Source organism: Vanacampus margaritifer, chromosome 20 (genome assembly GCF_051991255.1).
Source record: "Vanacampus margaritifer isolate UIUO_Vmar chromosome 20, RoL_Vmar_1.0, whole genome shotgun sequence".
Lineage (NCBI taxonomy): Eukaryota > Metazoa > Chordata > Actinopteri > Syngnathiformes > Syngnathidae > Vanacampus > Vanacampus margaritifer.
The window spans coordinates 4,590,001-4,604,043 of NC_135451.1; the positions used below are offsets into that span (position 1 = coordinate 4,590,001).

Genomic DNA, 14,043 nt, shown 5'->3' on the forward strand with positions numbered 1-14,043 from the left:
GTGATGACAGACAGCCAAAAGTTAGTTTCCTTACTGAGGAGCTGGCAACACTGATCTACTGTTTGATTGTAATATTTTACACTTGGCCACTAGATGTCGTTGTGGGGAGATGTTTTGAACGTTCCAAAAGATTGATTATTTTTTGTGAATCAATCATTTCAAATGATTTGATCGTTTCAATGTTTCATTTCTGCCATCCTTACCAAAAGGGCAAGTGGCAAAAATGAAAACAGAAAGCACACTTAAAAACGCAGAAGTAAATAACTAACAAAAATCGCTTGCAGAAAAAGTGCAAGGTAAGTAATCTACAAAGTACTTACAAATATCCATTATCAAGGTGAGGTAATAAGACAAGGTTGAGGCAAAGCAAGGTAATGAAGACCTGGTTAGTCTAAACTAACCATTGGTAGACAGAGGTGAGCAAGCAAATAGTCTGACAACTAACAAACTGCCTTTTAAAGCAGCCTGATTGCAAACAAGCAGCAGTTGTGTCACTGGAGGATCCGCCCACCGTCAATCAAGCTAAACTGAAAACAAACAAGCCTGAGAGCAGAGACATGACAAAATCTTGAAGCACTGACAAAAGTGTTATTCAGTAACTCTCACTAGGGCAATGCACATTTGTATATGACAAAATGAAGGCCTATATGACAAAATAGGAGTCAGAAATACAGGACCTAAGAGGGACAATCACATGAGAACCTGAACTTCATCATCACAAGGGACATAGCAACTGTATCTAAACCACTAAATAAAAATGACTAGACAAAATAAGATTGACAAATACCTCATCATCAAGGGACAACGTAATACTAGACCATAACAATTCACTGCCCCCATGACCCAACTCAAAACAGTCAATATGGCCACTTTGCCCACAATTTGGACATCTTTTCCTTTGCTTACTTAGGGGTTTGCATATACTTTTTTTTTGCCTGTGGCTTAGACCTTAATGACTGTGTGATGAGTTATATTAATGGATCATATATTTGTGATGTCACCTGGTTGCTAATCACTTGTTTTTTGGCTTGTGTGATTAGTCGAAAAACTCTGAAGTCATGCAATCCCTAGAGCACAAACTACTATACACCACAGTAAAGTGTCATTTTTTTTTTTAGTGTTGTCCCATAATAAAGATAGTTTTTTTTTTCAAACTAAAATGTGAAGGGTGTGCTGACTTTTGTGATAAGCTACATAGAGGAATACTTGTTAAACAAAAAAAAAAAACACTGAAGTCAAGTGACAATGAACTTTTTAGAAGCAACCCCTACAGATTGCATGTTGAAGCTCACCCCCAAACAAAGAAGCAATAAATAATACAAAGATTCTGTCTCGTGCATGTGAGCACAGGGGGTTTCCAGATTCCTCATGTGTAAAATGGTGGATGGATTGCAGGTGGAGGAAATGTATGCTGAACAGAACCCAGGTGGTGCTGGTGGAGTTATTAATGGCATCTTCTGTTAATCACCATCCTGATGCCGAAATAGGGCTCACGTTTTAGTAGGTTTTAAATAGAGCTCCCCTAGACTACATAGACTTGGGTAGAGTAAAATAATGATGATGATAATAATAAGGGCAGAGAGACTAGAAATGTTTCAAAAGAACATGGCGTGCAATGAGCTTCTGTTTTGTCTTCTGCAAGATAATGAAAACTCAAATATATCAGATGCTAGGTGCTAGCACTGATTTGACTGATCCAATTCTTGTGTAGAAATCAAGGCTTTGAGGCAGGGAGGTAATTAGCAATACTTCAGCGTTAGCAGTTTTTTGTGCGCATGAAGCAAGGAAAAAGCCTTTTATGAAAGAAATAGGAAAACTAAAAGAAGACATAAAACATCAATGGATTTCCACCTGACTATTGATATGGTCTGATTAATGAATGAACTGCTGAACTGCAGGGAGTCATCAGTTTAAGTAAGAAATAAAGTCTCCTTCCTTTGACACCAATATAACTTGATTTTGTACACCGTTGTCATAGGAATGAGTGAGAACACACAACGTAATGCAAATGTTAAGTCATCCATCCGCCCATTTTCTTCCGCTTATCCAGGGTCAGTTTGCTGGGGCAGCAGCTTTATCAGAGAAGACCAGACTTCCCTCTCCCCAGCCACTTTGTCCAGCTCTTCGGAGGGAATATCCAAGGCTTTCTCAGGCCAGGCAGGAGGCATGGTCTTTCCAGGCTTGGTGGGACGTGCCTGGAACACCTCACCAGGAAGACATCGGGGAGGCATTCTAACAAGCCGAGTAGTCAGATTGTGTGAAACCCCACCCGGATGACTGAGCTTCTCACCCTATCTCTAAGGCCATGTATACAAGTAGCTGTTTTTTTTGCAAACGGGCGATATTTTTCTGCGGCTTGCCCTGTCTTCTGCATGTCTGCTGGGATTTTTTTCATTAAAAACGAAGATTTCTAAAAACCCCGGCCAAAGTTAACGAAGTTTTACGTCATCCTCTACACACATCACTCTCAATCACATACCTCAAGTTGTTGAAAAAGAAAAAAGAAAAGGTGGCGTGGATTCGCTTCCCCACCGGGGAGAGACAATGTTTGTATATGTGTGTGGGGTAAGGTAAGTGAAGCTTTTTAAGATTTTGTATTTATCCTCTTTGTTTTCCTCTATGCTTCGTTTTTGATGTCCTATTGACTGTTTACAAGTATTTTTTAATTAATAAAAAAAAAAAGTCTTGTGTGCGCTGACAGCACTGATCCGCAAATATACAGATCAGTGGCTGACAGTCCGTGCTTGTGTGATGTATGGTGAAGTGACGTCAAGATATGAGCAGTATTTGGCTAACTACTGCCGCCTAGAGGCTTGGCATGCATCTCATTGTAGGCCCAATTTGTGGAAGTGGCATCGCCAGACGGAGGCGTACTCTGATTGGATAGGATTTGGGGAACTGTTGCCACCTTAAGGTCCGAAATTGTTATGAACGTACTTAAAAATGCATTATTGCGGTAAGCTGTGGATGTTTTGTTTTCTACAAAAGTGGTGGTGTGGACACTATTTTTTTCTACAACTAGAGGAGGGAAATATCCGTTATACAGTGCTATATGTGTACATGGCATAAGAGAGACCCCATGCGGAGGAAACTCATTTCGGTCACTTGTATTCAGGATCGTCTTCTTTCAGTCACGATAGCTCGTGACAACAAGTGAGGTTAAGAACGTACACTGTAAAACCGAAGGTTCAAAATAATCATAAAATCATAAAATCAATAGATTAAGTACACAATACTCAACGTTTTATGAAAACTATTTTAAGTTGGTGTAACTTTGTATGGTTTTATGAGTAATTTGTACTAAAAAGTTTTGATTAAATTTAACTATACTAGTTTTGGGGTAACTTAAAAACATAAATGAGCTAATGTTTCATAATTTATTTTCTTATTAATTTGTAATTTTATTTTAGTCTTATAGTTTTTTAAATAATTTTCTTAACCGCTTGTCCTCGCGGGGGGCCCTGGAGCCTAACCCAGCTGGCTTCAGGCAGTAGGTTGCCAGCCAATCATAGGGCACACCGAGACAAACAACCATTTACACTCACAACCACACCTAGGGAGAATTTGGAGTGTTCAATTAACATACAATGCATGTCTTTGGAATGAAGGAAACAGGAGTACCCGGAGAAAACCCACGCAAGCATGGGGAGAACGTGCAAACTCCACCCAGAAAGGCCGAAGCTCGGGCTTGATCTCACGTCCTCTGCACTGGGAGGCGGACGTGCTAAGCAGTCAACCACCGTGCCGTCTCAGTTTTGTATCTGGTTTAAATAAATTAAGTTAGATTATAAACATATGCTCATAGAAGGCGGAATGGTGGCCAAATGGTTAACATGTCTGCCTCCTCGTCCAGAGGTTGTGAGATTGAATCTGGCCCTCTGGCCTTCCTGTCTGGAAGTTGAATGTTCTCTACGTTCCTGCGTGGGTTTTCTCCGGGCACTCCAGTTTCCTTCATTCCAAAGACATGCATTGTATGTTAATTGAACACTGAATTATCCCTAGATTGTCTGTGTGTGCCCTGCAATTGGCTGGCAACCAGTTCAGGGTGTACCACGCCTACTTCTCGAAGATAGCTGGGATAGGCTCCAGCATTCCCGGGATTCTCGTGAGGACACACAGTGTTCTTATGGTTTGGACTTAATCCAGTGGTTTTATAACATTTATAAAATAGTAACTGAGAATAATTGAGTTGCTGTAACAGAAAGCTTCTAAGTAACTATGTATCAAAAAAAATATAATTTGGTGTAATCAAACCATTCTAGTTCTGCAAAACTTTAACTTTTGAGTTGATCAACTCAAAAAAAGCGAGGCAACAACTCAAAAAAAGTGAGGCGACCCATTACCTCACTTTTTTTTTTTTAGTTCTGCTTACTTATTGGGGTTACCAGTGTAGATCGACCAGTAAATCGAGAGCTTTGCCTTTTGGCACAGCTACTCCTTCACCACACCAGACCGATATGGACTCCGATCCACCTGTTGATCTCCTGCACCACTCTTATCTTACTCATGAATCAATCTCAATAATGATCTCATCCCTGACCTGAAAAGGGAAATTCCACCATTTTCAGTACCATGGTTGGTTTCAGATTTGGAGACACTGACTTTCATCCCAACAGCTTCACACTCAGCTGCGAACCGCTCCAGTGAGAGTTTGAGATCGCGGCTTGATGAAACCAACAGTATCACATCATCTCCAAAAAGCAGAGATGTAATACTGAGGCCACCAAACCAGATTCCAACCCTCATTGGAAACAAATCCAAATTACTGTTGGTAATGCAGACCTGAGATCAGTTGTAGATGGACAGATCATCCCGTACAAGGGGGTTTGGCACCCTATAGTCCCAAAACACATGTAGACTGGTTGGCGAATTCCCATGCACCCTCGAGGACCCTTCCAAAGGGTCCACAGCAAGGATGGAAACCACACTGCTCCTCCTGAATCTAATATTTGATTTCCTCCTCTCCAGCATCAGTGACTTCAGCCCCAATGATAGGAGAGGCTACCTCCTTCCTAAAAGGAAGTTAAGGAGGTCTTCGAAGTATTTTCTACACCGATTCACAACGTCCAAATTCGAATTCGGCAGCACCCCATCTCTACTGTATACAGTGTGAATGGCACAATGCTTCCACCTGCTGAACTACGGGATGGTGGACCAGAATTTCTTCAAAACTGTCTGGAAGTTGTTTTCCATGGCCTCACCGAACATCTACAATGCCTGTGTTTTTGCCTCGGTGACATACTGTACAAAAAGCAGTATTAAATCAAGCTACCAAACATGACTTAAAAGCATCCTCTCCTTTCACTGTTCATCCTTTCTCTACTCTGGTCTCCTAATACTCAGACAAGGTGTGTATGTGAAACAGACTAAATATGTGATGATGAGCTGTTTATCCTTGTTAAATCCTGACAACATAGCAATGCCAATACACAAGTGGCATCAGATGTGATGCCAGTCAATATCTATTGACAGGCAAATCAGCGTTGTTGTTCTTTGGTTCTGTCATTGTCCAGGCCTGATGCACGATGGGCTAAACTGGGAGTAAATGTGATTGGATTTTCAGTCTCTGTCATTAAATTCCCATGCGGGGAATACTAATTCCAGTATTTAGTGTGGTGATGCTAGGGCTTGCTTTCATCTTAAACTGATTCCAGTCTAATTAGATTGGCCATGTGGGGGGTGCTGGATGTATCCGTCTGGACTAATCCCTGCCTCTCTGTCCCAAACATTGTATTATCCAGAGAAAATCCATTGGCTGCAGGCTATTCAAAGCCAGATCAGCCTCTGCACTGTATCATGGAGAGAGCCGAGAAGGGCGCACCATGCAGTGAGGGTGGAACCTAATGGTCATGAGTGATGTATGGCTTGCAGAAAAAGCCATTTTGAATTCACAATAAACCCTTTATCACTCAGTGGAAGCAAACACATGCATTTTGACTGATAAGAACACTGACATATGGTCTTCATAGCATTTCTTAAACAACGCAGCTAATGGTGCCTAATGTCTCCTTTTCCATTACAGTGACTACATGCTGTCAATATTCGGGTAGGTCTAAATTTCGTTTTCTGAAACATTTGGGATAACCCATTTACGTGTGAGCGGACAACAGTTACTCCCATACACATGATCTTGAAATCGCCACGCATGGACAACGTCATTATGCAAATAGACGTAATCTCCGCTTTTAACTTTTTTTTGTCAATAAAAGACTTAATATTCATGTCACTCACCACGCTAATAAAGTAGTCGTTTTCTTCACTCCTAGAGAGTTACAATGTTAAGCTGGCAGCCACACATACAAATAGTTCCTGTACTCAAAAGATGCAGAACACAGACCAATGCTCCATTCAATTGAGATAATATTCAGGTTAAAACAGGGGTAACCCAGTGGTTTTCTTTGCGTTTTTACAAACAAAGCATATTTGTTTTTTCGCACGTCACCAACTATGTTTACCTGCAGTCAATAAAACCCCACATAAGACCCGTGAGTTACCCCATTTCTAACCTGAATATTTGGACAGAAAAACGAGGCCGTGGCACCTCCTTTGAACAGAACATTGATTTTTGTTGCACGCATGCTCTAGTCGCAAGGAATCTTGGTCTTTGAGAACAGGAAGGACTTGTATGATTGGTGGTCATCTTACGTTGCCATTTGCTAAGCAAGCCTAACTTGAATACATTGATTTCTCTGCACCATTTTTACATTCTTTTCTGTCGCCATGGCAAAAATGTCAACGTGTGTATACAATATATACACACATATGTAGTAGGCTCCAGGCCAAAAGTTTGTGGTTACTTTGTAAATTCTCACTGAAGGGATCAAAACTATGTATAAACTGATGTGGCGTTATAAACTTAACAAAAAGAAAGCTGAAATAACTGAAAACATGTTTTATATGATAGATTCTTCAAAATAGCCATCCTTTGCGCTAATTACTTTTTTGCATACTCTTGTCATTCTTACCTCTGGGAACTCCTTAAGACTGTTGGAAAATTGTTTCAGGTGACTACCTTTTGAAGCTCATCGAGAGAATGCCCAAAAAATTACTAAAAAGTAATCAGAGAAAAGGGTGGCTATTTGTTTATGCATTTATTTTAGTATTTTCACCTTTTTTTGTTAAGTACATAACTCCAAATGTGTTTGTTGTGATAGTTGTCGTAGTTTTGATGCGTTCAGTGAGAATCTACAATGCACATAATCATGTAAGTAAAGTATTGAATGAGAAGGTGTGTCCAAACTTTTGGCCTGTACTGTATGTGTGTATATAAGACCGTGCGTCTGGCACGCAAAACAAGCAGAGGTAAACAAACTTGGCTAAACATGGCGACGCAAGCATAGAACCACACTTTTGGAGCAAGGAAGAAACGCAATACTTTATTAGAACGGTGAGTGACATATAATGTCTTTTTTTTTTAAGGCAGAAAGTCGTAATGATGTCTGTGCATCGTGTTTTAGATCAGGATATGTATACGGAAGTAACATGCATATAAGTGTTTCAGACAGAATTTTGACCTCAACCCGAATATTGACTGCATTTAAACTTAGTCACTGTACCTACTTTGTTATATACGCATCCACTGGCAAAGATTTGTTTGTTAGCATGTCTCATTCTGAATGATACAATTAATGCAATGTGGCTTTCTACAGTTTGTTTCTTGCTAATAGGATAAGTAGTAATAGTGTTTTGAAATGAAAAGCCAACTTCCACAAACCGAGGCGATACTGTGCAGCAGAAAAGCACCGTAGGACTTATTATTCTATATAATTTCCACATACATTATGTGTGTGTATATGGTGTACTTCACTGGATCACACAGTGATTTAATGGCAAACCTCAGTGAACAAAAAGTGTACAGGGGTCCTTCTTTAAGGTGTCTGAGAAGGCCAGAAACATTGAAAGGCCTTGAGCCATTGTTCTCCACAAAGGTCAAATGCAATTCAATCCCATAATATAGCAGGGGGGAGCCCTACCTTGGCAACTGCTTGCACTTGAAGGGTGGGCAACGGCAAAGGACCATTCAGCAAATCGCTTGCCCGCTGTGAGCCGAGCACATTTGTCAAGGGCGACGAGTAAAGTCGGAAGGGGGCAAAAAAAAAGGGGGGGGGGGCTGTTTTTGAGGCTTTAACACATCATGGCTGCTTCTCCACAAAACCAAAAGTGTTGGCGCTGAACATTAAAGGGCACAAGTCATTCTTGCTAGAGTGAAAAGATTCACTTTATTTTTGCTGCCCTTGTGAAATTTCATTAGGCTGGATGTAACGACTTGTGAATGTCGGCTCTCTATGTGACCCTGACAGGGGTGCCGTACACATTTGGCAGGCCAGGATGTGATCTACTGTATTGAGTGAGGTGTTTCACAGGACCAATTCTTAATGTGACAGCATCAGATGACCTTCCAACGGAAAGCTGCATTCTGCCCCACACACTGGTATCCCTTTATCTTAGAGGTCTGCGACATTAAATGAATCATAGTAGTGAAAATTTTGATCAAGATTAGACGACCTTTCAACAAATATATTTTTATTCCTATACCTATACCAGGGTTATTATAGTTTGTGAATTTTTATTTTAGTTATTTTTTATTTGGTTATGTTTTTAAATTTAGTTAACCGAGGCATTGGAGCCTATAAAAGTCAAGCAGGCAAATCTGTCGCCTATGAGCGACATAATCTGAAGGTGCTTTTCTATTGGCTGCTGCTAGATGACATTACTTCTGCCCACTTTCAAATGTCTTTAAAATCAACCCCAAAGGCTCATGTATTAATTGCCAAAGACTAAAACAAAGGACATTTTCACCATAATTATAGTTATTTTAAGTTTTACGTTTTTTAAGAAGCATTTTTGTTATTTTACTTCACTAGAAATTTTATTTTATTTTTTTATTAGTATTTCGTTAATTAAAATAAACGTGTCCTTTACCTATTACTGGTACAATTCAAACAAGAAAATACTTTAGAGAGGGTATATAAATAAAACGGAACAAGTAAAAAAAAAAAAAGTATCTACCTACCTACCTACCTACCTACCCACCCACCTATCTATCTATCTATCTATCTATCTATCTATCTATCTATCTATCTATCTATCTATCTACCTATCTATCTATCTATCTATCTATCTATCTATCTATCTATCTATCTATCTATCCATCTATCCATCCATCCATCCATCCATCCATCCATCCATCCATCCATCACCTACCTAAATAGTAATTGGACATTTAAAAATGTATAAACTTAAAATAACGCTAAAAAACACACATAATAACCAAAGAGACAATAGTGTTTTGCAGATACAGTTTTTAATGTATCACAACAATGAGCAACAAACATACTTGATGAACTATTTCCAGAAGTTGTTCAAATACCATCTACAATAAACGTCATTTCAACTATGACAACAGGTCTGTGACAAATTAAAAAATAAAATAAAAGGTTCCAAAACCATGTTATTACCGTGATACGGTACAGTTGAGACCTCAAACAGTACAGTAACAAAAACTAATGCGACTACTCTCTATATATAAAACATCAATAACATTTTTGGTTTAGTTTATTTAAAGTTTTAGCCATAGGGGCTTCTTCTTAATAAAACCTCAGGGTGCATTTCCTATGTTACCCAGATGTTGAAGACTACATATTGAGTAGGATATGATTGCGCCATGAAAATCCCTTTGACATCCAGAAGAACAATTCCAATTTTCAACCTTTTGAAGGCTGTCCTCATAAACATGACACAATCCGTCCACTTTTTTTTTTTCCAAAGTTCTTTTTTTTTTGGCTGCTGTGCAGTTGCAATAACTATGTACAGTTGCTGTTGGACCATCCGTTTTGTTGGTTTGTTAGCTTTTACCAGTCCTTGGTGTGGAAAGCGTCCTGTCTGTGATGCTAGCATCTTAGCACGCGATGCTAGCAAGCGACAAGTTCAGTCTTAAAATGCTGAGCCACCGAGTGGGGAAAGGCAAAAAGCCAAGTTGTGAAAGCCTTTGGAATCAGGACAGTCGCTCATGTTTGTACAATGGCAGAATTGCACCTTGGGAGGCCAGAATGTCTCTTAGGAAACACAATCGAAAAGTGTCTTCAGGATTAAAGTAACTGATAAAATACTAAAAATCCAAATGGACAAAAAGCTCACACAGAAAATCAAAAACGGACATTTGCTTTAAAACTTTGGGAAAGAACACCTTTATAGTAAAACATAAGAGGAAATGTTACTTGATTTAATTGTTTGAAACAATAACTAAGCATGATTTGATTTAACCTGTCAAACAGTTGCATTACATGCTACTTGCTCATCTCAGAATAGGAAATACCAAAAAAGCAATACATTTTTGCATTTCTTCATATTAATAAATTTGTACCATGCACAGCCAACTATGAATATGTACAACAGCTTTGCTCTTTTTGTTCACAAGCCTTTTTCTTTCATACAAATAGCCTTCTGTTACTTTGGAATGAATCACATAGTTTCAATGACCAAACTAGAAAGTGATTCTTAAAACAACAAAACAAATCAAACAAAAAATAAACTGAACACCCTTTGACAGTTTTCACATTCTTAGTTCCACAGCAAAATGAACAACATAACATAAAAAAAATAGCAGAAGCAAATTAATTCATGGATCAGTATTTTGTTTGGTAGAAGTTTTGGGAGAAATAATGGCAGGCAAAATACAATTACACAGTAGCAGCAAAACTTTTGTAAGGTAATACTTTGCAATGTTGAAATTCTTTCATTATATGCAGATGATCACAAGTGCCCGGAGAATTGATGGGATGTCCACCTATGTACTCACTAGCGGTACATACTGTAGGTGTAACACTGTTTTCAGTCCTACAAGTACATGAAATGGTTGAGTATACAACACAAATGCTGTGTTTTTTAAAGCAGCATAATTGCAAACAAATGATCATACCTTTTTTTTCTTTCTTTTTCTTTTTTAAAACATCGTGACCAACTTGTACCTTAACAGTTTCAAGTATACAGTACTGCTTTCATGGATGCACCAATTGTTAAATAGATTGTTAGGCATCAATCATGTAACACATATGGACCAATATGCTGCTGCAATCGACACAAATAATAATTAAAACACATACGTACAAACTTACAAAACGAACAAACAAAAAAATCGCTATTAAATTAACAAATGGCCTACTTATATGATAAAAAGACAAATAAAAACGAAATAAGTGCACTATAGTCCAGACACAAGCAGGTACCGTAACAGTACAGCAATTCACCAAAGAAAAAAATGTTCTATTCACATGATCGGAGAGTCTATCAAAACTAGAGTTATTACCTCTTCAGAAAAGGGTGTGAGCAGAGGTACAAGTGAGAAGGTTGGCACAGATTAGTATAGAGTACAAGAACAAAAAGGGGGCAAGGAAATAGTTACCGCTTGTTGTATTAAAAACTGGCAAACACGGGGTCGTCATACACATTTACTTCACCATCCTAAAGTCCCTCAATGGCAAAACCACACTGTCTTTGTAGGGCGCAATTAAAAGAATATGCACATCGTCCATTGTAACAGTTATATTGTCTCTTGGTACTCTATACACACCAAGGAAATGCGTCCGATAAAGCTTGACATGTTTTGGTTATAAGCCAAGTGTACCCAGGCTTGCTGCTTTAACAAATGAGAAATGTTATGTTATCTGACCTGAGAATTTAAAGCTACTGAATTACACCTATCTAAAAACTAAGAGAGATTCTCTTTGAGGGTTCTGGATCGTCATCCCATACAGTACATGCTAGCATTTGGAAAACAATCCAGCTGAGGTGCAATTTGCTATCATGAGAGTTTTTTGGCTTGAAACAAACCCCCCCATTGAGGGAGCCTGTGAATTGTTTTTCCTACTCCGTGTTATTTGTATACAATATAAGCTCAGTCAAGCATCTGCAACAGTTCTGTCCATAACAAAAAAGAAAAAAGAAAAAAAAAACATCAATCAATATCTTGCCAGCATATCAATATGGGAAAAACAATCCTGAGTCAATCATTTGGTACTGAATTTTTTTGGGTTAAGAGAAACTTTGGAACTGCAGTTTAAAAAGTCTTATTTTTTTCTTTACGCAAGGGATCCTTTTGTCACTCCTACACACTGAACATATCCATTCTGATACTACTGAAGCTCGCGTCTAGGCCAGAGGCCGGCTTTGCCTTGACTTCCAACGCGTTATCTAAGTCGTCCAGCTTCTGGCTTAGCTCATTGTCAGACTCATCTGAACAACTCTCGGTGGGTAGTGAAGTTGGAACCCCTGAGGTGCTGCAGGAAGTTGAGGTAACCGTTGACGGCGAGGACAGGGGTGGGGGAGGAGAGGCTGACGGGGAGGAGGAGGAAGCAGCTTTCTGGGCTGTGGTGGTGGCCTCGAACAGGACATTAGGCCAGGACTTCATGGACAAGCGAGACAGATGAGGAAAGGTGTTATTAGAAGAAGCTGCAGACTGCGAGGTAGATGTGGTGTTAGGAGTAGGGGAGCAGACAGAATGAGGTAATAATCTAGTATGCTCTTTGGCATTTCTCATTGCTTGTTTGATTGTTTTCTCTTTGTGCAAGCTCGACTGAAGGTGTTGGCCAAGTGCTTCGTTCCCATTGACGACCACATTGCAGGCGACGCACGTGTAGTTGCTCACTGCCTTTCGAAGCACCGTCTCTTGCGCCTCACTAAAAGTGTGTCCAAAGTAACAGAGGGATTTTTGATGACGCACCACAGAATCCTCGTCAGCAAAAATCATCTGGCACTTCCTGCATATAAACTCATGCTTGATGGACGGTACGATAAAAGCATCTGGAAAATCCTTGGTACTTTTGGTATCTATTTTCGGTTCTTCTTTTGTGCTTTCTGTTGAAGAGCCTGTGTTGGTGTCATCCTTAGTATTATTAGCTTCTTTTGGTTTGAAAGAGTTGGTTGCGGTGCCCTTCATGCTCTGGGGTGTCTTCACATGGGTTGGTTTCTGTTGCTGCTTCTGCTGTTGCTCCAGTTGTTTCTGCTGCTGCTGTTGTTGCTTCTGTAGAGAATCTTGGAGGGACTGCTGGTACTGCTGATACTGCTGCAAAAGAGCGGTCGGGGAGAGACCAGCAGCCATGGCAGCTTGTGGGACTGCTGCAGGGCTGTATGGGAACAGATTCTCCATCCCACAAAGGGGTGGGAAGTAGCCCCCTGGTTGGACCCCTCTCGGTAGCTGGGGTGAGAAACAGTTCGGGAATCCAGGAAGAAAGTAAGGCAGGAATTGCCCTCCCAAGAAAGAGCTGGGATCACCTGTGGCCAGAGCACTCTGAAGGGCCTGCAGCTTCGCTGTGTCCAGTGGAGGCTCGCTTCCTGGTTTTCCCGCAGCTAGTTTCTCTCTCTTCTTGGCCATGCTGGGGGTCTCGGGCCGTGAGCCGCTTTCTTTCTCGCTGCCCTTCGGCTTCATCTGTGGTGGCTTGTCTCCTGTCGTTTTACTGTTGTCTCTCTCTGAGTCTTTGCCTTGCTGCTCTGTATTATTTACTGCTGCCAAATGTGTGGTGGGAACAGGAGGAGGAGGTGGAGGAGGAGGAGGAGGAGTCTGCAGAATAGTCTTGGTTGGGGTAGTGCTGAGAGACATGGCAGGAGATGGGGTGGCTGGTGTAGGGAACCCAAGCATGCCAGCACCAGGAGATGCTAAAGCTGAAATACAGTAGTATATAGATACGGAAATATTCAATATTTAGATATTCAACCACAAATTTGGGAAATTTGTTGTAAAGTTATTTCATTTATCTTGTCATGTTTATTTAAACCTTTTTATTCAAATTTTGTTACGGATCAAAACTGTCACATGTGCTTTAAGACAACGTTATTCAGTCTTCATATAATGCTATAAATATGCTGAACTAATAATAAGGAAATGGAAAAAAAACGAAAGTCATGATAAATATACATTTGTTGTACAAAAATCTCATTACCAGTTCGACTGGTGATGAAAATCATGCATGCATTATACCAATCATTTGTAATTTCAAATTTGTATTTAAAAATAGGACTTTCTGACTAACCCCACTGTGATACAGAGTA

General features: G+C 39.9%; 1 protein-coding gene across 2 annotated transcripts in view; it reads right to left on the bottom strand.

The window, feature by feature from the left end:
- Positions 1 to 9,285: 9,285 nt before the first annotated feature.
- Positions 9,286 to 14,043, bottom strand: part of zfhx4 (zinc finger homeobox 4) — a 93,556-nt gene continuing 88,798 nt past the window's right edge. For both annotated transcript variants that reach the window (XM_077553986.1, XM_077553984.1), the window contains exon 12: positions 9,286 to 13,656. In XM_077553986.1, the coding sequence (XP_077410112.1) occupies positions 12,104 to 13,656 (1,553 nt within the window). In that variant the 3' untranslated portion in view covers positions 9,286 to 12,103. The remainder of the gene's footprint in view (positions 13,657 to 14,043) is intronic.